At 42.5% G+C, this 9,096-nt stretch overlaps 1 protein-coding gene across 1 annotated transcript in view; it reads left to right on the forward strand.

Moving 5' to 3' along the window:
• Window positions 1-8,728, forward strand: part of LOC138032561 (myosin IE heavy chain-like) — a 56,778-nt gene extending 48,050 nt beyond the window's left edge. The window contains exons 25-32 of the mRNA XM_068880268.1: window positions 115-163; window positions 921-1,108; window positions 1,907-2,049; window positions 2,831-2,900; window positions 4,876-4,950; window positions 5,531-5,596; window positions 6,875-7,070; window positions 7,420-8,728. Of these exons, the coding sequence (XP_068736369.1) occupies window positions 115-163; window positions 921-1,108; window positions 1,907-2,049; window positions 2,831-2,900; window positions 4,876-4,950; window positions 5,531-5,596; window positions 6,875-7,070; window positions 7,420-7,991 (1,359 nt within the window). The 3' untranslated portion in view covers window positions 7,992-8,728. The remainder of the gene's footprint in view (window positions 1-114; window positions 164-920; window positions 1,109-1,906; window positions 2,050-2,830; window positions 2,901-4,875; window positions 4,951-5,530; window positions 5,597-6,874; window positions 7,071-7,419) is intronic.
• Window positions 8,729-9,096: the final 368 nt, after the last annotated feature.

The following is a 9,096-nucleotide window of genomic DNA, read 5'->3' on the forward strand; positions in this document are numbered from 1 at the left end:
CCAATTAGATCGCTACTATAAGCAGTGCGAATTTCCATAACAAAAACAAACGGTCGGAAAGCCTGTCGCTTGAAGGTGGGCCTTTAAAAATATTCTTTGCTTATCATTCATTAGCCAAGTCAACAAACGCAAAAAAGCCCATCCACATCTTCACAACTGTCAGGTAGGCATTTATCCCGTTTGTTGGATTTTGAGGTTTTCTTTAGCTGCTGCGTAAGATCTTGACCAAAAACCTCAAGTCATCAAGGGGCTATTAAATCAATTGGGCTCGATGCTTAACGTCCTTTTTGTCTTTGGTGTGTCAGCGAGAGTGTTACTAGTAAATCTCTAACAATCTAACAAATTATTTACCAAAGAAAGGAAAATGGACTTAGAGCGGAGGGGTTGGCGCAGTGGTAAGATCTCTGCCTTCTAACCCTAAGGTCCCGGGTTCCATTCCCGGTTCTGCCAAGACTGGAATATTTGGCGACCTTCTTTCCCGCTAAAGTTCACTCAGCTTTCCATCCTTCCGAGGTCGGTAAAATGAGTACCAGCATTCATGGACTGCTTAGAAGCGGCTGCAATTTGCGCCTGTATATGCTTCCAGTCCGCTGGGGGTAAATTGATCATTGTAAAGCGCCTTTGAGACGTTAGTGATAAGGGCGCTATATAAATGCACCACTTTACTTTACTTTTTATAACTGCTTTGTTCTAGCGATAGTGCACTTATCTTTCCAGTTATTGTGGTTTAGTGGTTAGCATCCTGGACTCTCTCCCCAAGCCCCTCCCCTCCCCTCCTTCTATTCTTGATGCAGGCGGGGGTTATGGCGTGATAAGCGCCCCATGTGTGAGTCCATCAAGTGACGATAAGTATTCACCTCACCACGTGACCTAAAGTAGCCAATAATGTTTGATATTTTCAATATTGTTTGATTTGAAAGATGTCACAGTACCGGATGGATTTCCTTCGTTATCACCTCGACGTTCGTCACTTCAGCACAGGACTTCTGAGAGCTCAATCACAGAAGCAATGAGCCCTACGACACCAACCCATCGTGGTCCCCTACATTCAAGAGAATCTGACTTGTCGATCACTTCTCTCACTTCTCTTGGCTCCGTTTTCTCTAACGTGAGTTCAGCCGGGCAGTTTTGTCTTCTGTGCCAAATTATAATATATATGAGTTATTGACCAAACTTGTTCGGTCAATATTTAGTTGGATATTGGCCAAGTTGTTTTTTTACGTGTTTATGGACCGAGACGAAGTCGAGGTCCATAAACACCTAAAAATGGTATGACACAATGATAAAAATGATCTTTTATCTTGCGGGACCAAGCGAGAAATCCCGAGCGCTTGGGTAGCCAATCACAGCGCGGGATTTGGTTCATCTTGCCCGCTCACGGAGATGGCCCGTACGGCCTAGCGCGCTTTCATTATAAAGCTATTGCGAAAATCCCCGTACGAGGGCCGTGCGCTTTTAGCGTGAGCAGGCCGAAAAAAAACCATACAGCCCTGCTAGGAACACGTACTGCTCCGTGCGATGCGATTTTAGAGGATTTGGTCGCTGTTTAACATCCAAGTTATTTACAGCCAGAAAAGCAAATGCAGACATCATATTAGATAAATTTTTTTATGCACATTTTTGTCACTTATATTGCTCAAACTTCATCTTCTGAGTGCTCATAAATAATGTGAAGAGCCCATATGATAAAATGCTTCTTGACTGAGTTTATGTCGGGCCGGACAGGAAAATATTTGGCCCTCGATCATGGCGCGCGGACAGTCATGACAGTTACTAAGATTTAGCACCTTTCAACCGGATGCGGTTGTACTTGTGTTCTCTTAGGAAACCTTCAAACAGTCTAACCAAAAGGAATGTAGTTGAAACGTTGATAAAGATCTAAGTTCATCAATTTTCTTATCACTAGGATTCAGAGGACAATGATATAGCGGCACCTGAAGTTTGGTGCAAAATCACACTGTTTGAAAGAGAGGAGCCGCGACTAGAATTCAACATTGATCGACCAGCAATTATTATTGATAGTTCTGACAACTCATTTGATGCCACAAGGTATGATTTAAATTTGTTATCCAAATTGTATTGTTATTGCAAGTGAGCCGTGATAAAGGGGTTTATTTCTAACACTGAGAACTTGTCATTGGCTCTGTACGCCTTGCGTGCCTTTGTAGTTAAGGTGGCTCAAAGGAGTTAGCACAATTTGGAGGGATGGCTCTATTGAAACGATTAATTCTACAACATAGCTGTTTCATGTAACGGCAATGTTATGGTACCAAATATTGAAACTAAGTAAGGCTTCGGACAAACGGAAATGAGGGCAATTCTAAGACTTCGAAGACAACAGAAAACGAAATATTTCACATTATATTCCACGAGAAGAGAGCGCTAGATATGAGATGGTAGAATCCCACGATGTGGGTATAATTAGCTCGTATCCCACGCCCCAAAGTAAATTAATTGTTTTATTGAAAAGTATGTTATATGTTTGATTGATTAAAGTTGCGGTTAGGGTTTTTTAGTGTTTGAGATGCGATTTACGAGGCCGTTGATACAGAGGCATACCAGGATGAACTTTAAAAACGTTTAAGCCATTTTTTTTCGGGTCTTGAGTGACAGCTGATACGGCAGTAAATGGAGTCCTTAAAATGATTCTTGTACACTGATACCCCCTTCATGTTATCAGGTGGCAAATGACTTAGCTATCTTCCTTGGCTCGCCCCTTAAAGGAGGTACAGCTCTATAATCGCATTGAAAATTATGAGTGGCCTCACGAACAGTCAATTAATGAAACATTCAACCTAGAATTCAAACTGTTATCTTTCCTTTTTTTAAGAATCGGACTGGGGACCCTACCTCCAAGCCCTGACGCAAAGGTTACAAAAGTGAGGAACTGTGTTGGAAAGGTAAATATTTAGAAAAGCCGGGGGTGGGGAAGTGGACGTGGGACTTTAACCTGGGGTGGGGGGGCAATAATTGGTTGACCAAGTGTGAATGACTGCTGTAGCGATCCATCTCTAATATACAAAGATTCACTTCTGGCGGAAAACATCCCCCTGTCCGACAGTGTACGTGTGGATACAGCTGAGGACGACGAGCCTATATCTGTTAATGAATACGTAGTCGCCAAGGCACTCCGCGCCATTAAGATCTTTCACGCTGGCGGTCCTGAAAACATACGCCGATATCCTGGCTGCTCCGATCGCTGTCATCTTAAACTGCTCTTTTTCTGAATGCGAAGTCCCTACTGCTTGGAAACTTGCCGACTTCAGTAAACACCTCAGACCGATATTTTTAACGTCTTCTCTGCCTAATGTCGCAAAAGGTTTCGTTATCGACATGTCCCTTAAACCAGTTTATTGATCCCGCCCAGTATGGCTTTATTCCCGGCTCGTCTACCACGTGTGCGCTTATATCTATGTTCCATCGATGGCTGAGCGCCACTGACGGTCCTGGGGCCTCTTTACGAAACTGCCCTCCTTGATTTGCAGACAGCATTCGACTTAGTGGACCATGATCTCTCATCGCCAAGCTTTATAGCCTTGGAGTTAGACCGAAATCTATCAACTGGATAATTGAAAACAAAGAGTCAAGCTTGGGAATATACTTTCAAACGAACGACTTTTCGTACTTGATTTCCGGTCTAGCATGTTTTGTAATCCCGGTCTAGCCCGTCTCCTACACCTGAAGCCTACCTGATCATTCATGAGTGAAATCAATTGACTTTCATGACGATTCGAAGCTTTCCCCTACTTTGTTATATTCCGAACTAGTGTTTCGTTTCTGTCAGCACAATTACTGCGCAAATTGTTGGTCCAAGAGTATCACTGGAGATCCTTTCCAAGCGGCGACTCGAGATTGAAATAAGCTTTCGTCTTTTTTTCTGATACCTTTAGCACAAAGTAAACAAATTTCCTCTTTCGATTTCGGAGAAACAAACATGTTCGATTGTTTTTGTCGGGTTGTACCATTCAAGTGCAGAACTTTCGAATGACGTCATCACCTTTTTAGCGCGAAACGGAAATGAAAACCTTGCACGCCAGACAAGTCGACCTCTAGCGACTTCGTCGCTCGCTCATCCGATTCGCGTCCAAAAAATCACGCTTCGCTTGCCACAACATTTTCTCCTGGGATTCTCGTTAGGTCGACTTGTGGCAAGTCTAGCTTGGGAACTGTTTTTCTTCTTGGCTTCATGTTTCCGCCGGAGTACCCCAAGGCACCAAAACTGGGGCCTTGGCTCTTCCTGGTTATGATTAATGACCTCAAGTTGCCTGATGAATCGTTCTTCAAATGGAAATGTGTGGACGATACCCCAATTTCGGAAGTGATTTTCCCATCCCAGTCAAGTCACCTCCAGCTGGCTGTAGACCATGTGAATAATTGGTCACGCGATAATATCTTCGAGCTGAACCCCTCGAAGTACAAGGAGCTCCATATCTGCTTCTTTTGAGCAAAAGATGTTGTTCCTCGTCAAATTAAACCCGGAATTCTCAACTTAACTATTAGAAGAGGCCAAGGCAACTTTAGCATTTGTGCATTCGTGTCGTGTCGGTAGAATAGGCAAGTTTTGACTGCCGCTTGTTGTTTTTTTTTTTTTTTTTTTGTTTTGTTTTTGTTTTGTTTTGTTTTTTTTTGGGGGGGGGTGATAGTAAAAGAGGTGTATTGTGGGATGTGAGAAAGTAGAAAATACCGATGTAAAATTTCTGACTGCGCAATGATTCGGTATTGATTTCTGATTTGGTATTGTTATATTGGTTTTGTTCTTTTGTTTTATGGATGCCTTATGTTCGCTCAGTGGCCGTGTGTAGTTGTCTTTTCCGATAAATATAGCATGTAGTTGTAGTTCACTAGTTTTAACGTTTTCTGCTTCTTTCTATGCAGGGAGTTAAAATTGAAAATGATGAACAGGGAAATGTCTGGGCGACTCGAGGAAGCAAGAATGCAATTTTCGTAAAGGTATGTAAAAAAATCACCGGAATATAATACTTTTATGGGAGGGTTGTATTGACCTGTCCTTCGGGGATGTGCGCTTTATTCCCCTGGTGACACGCCTTATGGTGTTGGATTTTCTAGAGCAAAATTAGGACATGGACACACACAGACTAATCCAATCACTGGCCTATATTTTCTAACTCTGTATAACACAGTCTTCCTGATGTTATGCAAAGTATGACGTAAGCTTTGAAGCGCAGGAAAGTTGTAGGGCAAAAACCAATTGTACACCATGAATATTGTAACCTATCAGTATGCTATGGGAGATATTTTCTGTCCATGAAATAGAGGACCACTCGGGCTACTCTCCCTTGACCTTCTATGTGGGCTCGTAGTACCATGTCCCATAACGCGCTAGTGTCTAACTCTTATCTATTCCCTGGCGAGATGCAAGCTCATAAACTGGTGGAGCGACCAATCGTCATCACTCGGTAAAGAGATTTCATCGGCAACGCCTGGCTTTGCTGTGACCAGTGGAAGGAACGAAAGGCAAATGCCGTCTTTCAACAGAGCTATACTGATAACTTGTTCTCTCCATCCGTAGGGTTCTTTCTTATCTGATGATCTGTTCGCATTGAGAGGTGCTTTAGAAAGGGATAAAACGTTCAAGGTATACTTCATTGCCTTAATTGACGTCAAATTTCTTTTGTTATTTAATTTACCTACCACTTAACAAAAGAAGTCATTGTTTCAACAAGCAATTAACCTCTGGTTGGCACATCAGTAACACCGAATGGGTGACATCACGCAAAATGTAGATATTGCGACGTATCCACCCAAACCAAAGCCTTCGGGCTATCCGTTAGATAATAAAGCATAGCAGGAAAATGTAATTTCTGGCGTTTGAGCGTGCGAATGAGACACAAATTGATATTTCTACGGCACGGAAACATCAGAGTGTGGGTGCGACTTGTGTGGTGCATGATGGTCATCATGCAGTCTATTTAGTTCTATCCTGTCACGTCAGCAAGTCATTCTAAGCCTGGACTGGTCACCGCTACGCTATTTTTACCTTTTTTTTTTTTTTCATATACTATTTGTACCTTCTTTTATTGATTTGCTGATTTTGTGACTTGCGAGATACCATTTAAACCCCGGAGGGTAGCTGGCACTGCATGGGTTCGGCAATGTTTCCACTTTTTCCCCGCACGGGTTTTTTGGTTTTTCGTATCCGGCGCTGTCACAGATTTATGCAGTGTATCATTTGCTGTTGTTGTAATCTAAGTCATAGGTTGTTCACGCCTGTCACTAGTGCAAGGTCGGAGGAATCCAAGATAAGCCTAATGGATTGTATTGGTGTGATGTGTAGTGGAGTTGAAAAAAAACCTCTCACATTACCCAGCTGTAGGATTCTAGTATTCTAATGGGAAAAGCCTCATTTACACTTCAGTGTATGTATGGAGGAGAGTCCATAAACTCTTGCTTGCCTCCTTGCCTTTCTCCCCAGCTGCTGTCAACCACTGATTGGTCCTGGAGGGTGCCTCTAGCTCACGGCCGTTTGTGGCTTTGTCAACTATTTTGAGTTTAACTTGTCTTCCCTTATGGACTATTATTCACCACAACACTGACTATATGCAAATAAAGAAGATATCTTTCGAACCTCAGTAACACAGGGAAGCATATTCAACGGAGATATCAACCTCTTCGGTAATTGAAATAAACTGTCCTTTAAGCGTCAACTTGTGGAGCACTGCATGCATGGAGCTCAAGTAGAGCTCGCTTTAAGCTTAATTTAGATGCCAAAAAACGTAAATCAATCGTTTTCTTGGAGAGAAGCAAGAAAGCCAGATAAACACCTCTTGAATAAGCGTAGTAACTCAGTTTAACGGCTTGCTTCTCTACAATGTTGTCAACGTTTGTGTTTATCATTATCTTTTCTTTCTTTCAGATATTTGATTGGGAATCATTTGCAGATTCTGTCCGTTACCACTGCCTTCGTTCCAAGACGTTTAATCCCGAAATAGAAAGTGACATCCTGTCGAGCGCCTCCATCTTTTTCAGTTTTGTAAAAGATGGGAAAGATGATACAAACACACCTTGTTGGGCACAACTTGATGTACTTTCAGCTTTAGAGCAGGCAAAGGGTAAGTTTTTTTTTCGACGTTATTGTTGTTAAATCAACGCTACTTTGTCCCCATGGCTAATTTTCTCATCATTTTAGAGCCTTCATCTTTTTACAAACTACTGCGGCATGTAAATGGTAATTTTTCAACTGGATCTTTCTTCTAAGCAAGATCACGGGGTCTATGTTTGGGAGGTAGCTGTATTTATTACTGGTTTTACTTTGAATTGAAAGGCTACCGTAACCTAAGAAACGCAAAATGCATAACGTTCGTATATTACTTGAACTTGAACATGGTCCACTTCAGATATAACATCACATCAATAATAATTTTGTACCAAGTATTTCTTTCTGTGGCCTTGTTTTGACAGCTGCTTGTAATTACACTCGCGAAAAGCGGGAGCAAGAGAAACAACAGGTGATCAACTCTTTGCCGCCAATTCTTCGCCCTAAAACCGCAAAAGCACGTGAACTAGCAGCTGTGGAGCACTTCCAACACAAAATCCGACCGCGGCGTTACATTGATACCATGAAGTTCAACAGAAAAAAATGGGCGCGAAAAGAGGTGGTTTTGAATCCTTTTTTGTTCGGAAATAGTGGGAGCCTATCTCAGATTAATCAGCAGATTTCCATGAATGCACGTTCAAGACAGAGCAGCAGTGAGCCAGTGGAAGCTGTTGATGGTGCGAGCCACCTTCCTAATTCGCTGATGGATGCGTTTGACTTTAGCCCAAATATGAGAGAGGAAGTTGCAACTCGCGGTGACAGTTTTTTCGCAAGCGACTTAACTATTTCACCAGAAAGTATTAACAGAGGGATGCAGTTTCCGGAGAACAAGGTTGTAATGTCACCGAAATCATCGACGGAGAAACCAGTGAAGAAAATATGGGCAAGGAAAAAGTTTGAAGATGGCAAACCTGTAAAGGGAGGAAAGCGATCTTAAAAAAAACAAGTCACTAAAGATCGTGCCACCTTTGTGTCAATCATATTTTGCTATTAAATCATTTCATGTAGCCTTAAAGGTTCTTAGGATGCTTTTAAGTTCATTTTAAGATTGGGGCAAGCGGCAAATGGGTTTATGGTCGGTTCGTCCACAATCAGATCTCTTGAGGAACACTTAAGTTTATTCGCCCACACATCTTAAGAAGGCTGGTTTGGGGTCGGGGAAACGACTTGACTGTGGGCGAATCACCTTGTAGGCGAAACGACCAGATACCGACAAATGATGTGATCTTTGCGATGAGGTTTGGTTCGTTATTTTAACAGGCGGAAAATTTTGGTGTTATGTCCACTTATTGGAGAAAGCCCATTCATACACTGAGTAAAAGGACCATCAGATTTTAGGGGCTATTCCGAGGTTCACTCTTTCTTTGCTCTAAAGGGCGAAAGCAAGAGTTTGTTTACAGTTTGCTCAAGGACAAAGCATCCGCAGCTGAAGTGCCAGCCAGGGTAATTGCAGGAGGCAATGCGGCCCAGTGGGTAGGGCGCTTGCCTTGGGTTTAAGACCCGTCCTCATAGTCCCTGGTTCAACTTCTCGGTAGCCAACTGGTCTGCCTCCGGCCAGTTGGGATTCTTAACAGTTGTTTTTGTTGTTGTTTTGTCTTGTCGTTATGTTGATTGTTTCATTGGCCCTGAAAAGCCCCTGTGGACAGTGGTCGATTAAGTATGTATGTAAGTGGAATGACCCGCGCTCTTTTTTGTTGCAGTTGTGCAATTTTTTACCTTTATGCTTGTATACATATTTGGGAGGACGAAAGATAGCCAGACATTCTGATCATTGCATCATAAAGAAGCGGGTTTCCTGTTATTTTACCCGGGCGGGTGCGTTTCAGAACTTATTAAGGACGGTGCCTACTACTGTTGTTGTGCATACGTTCTGCGCATCTCGAGGTGATACCCGAATTTCCTATGGATGGTGCTTATTAATACAGGGATATTTTTTGCGCAGTTCAAAACTATGCGGAGAAAGCAGAACTTGGCAAGTGTTCTAGATATCCAAAAAAGAAAACTGGGGGTAACCATGCATTTTTCAGAGATAATTAAGCTTA

The sequence above is a fragment of the Montipora capricornis genome, chromosome 14 (assembly GCF_036669925.1).
Source record: "Montipora capricornis isolate CH-2021 chromosome 14, ASM3666992v2, whole genome shotgun sequence".
Taxonomy (NCBI): Eukaryota; Metazoa; Cnidaria; class Anthozoa; order Scleractinia; family Acroporidae; genus Montipora; species Montipora capricornis.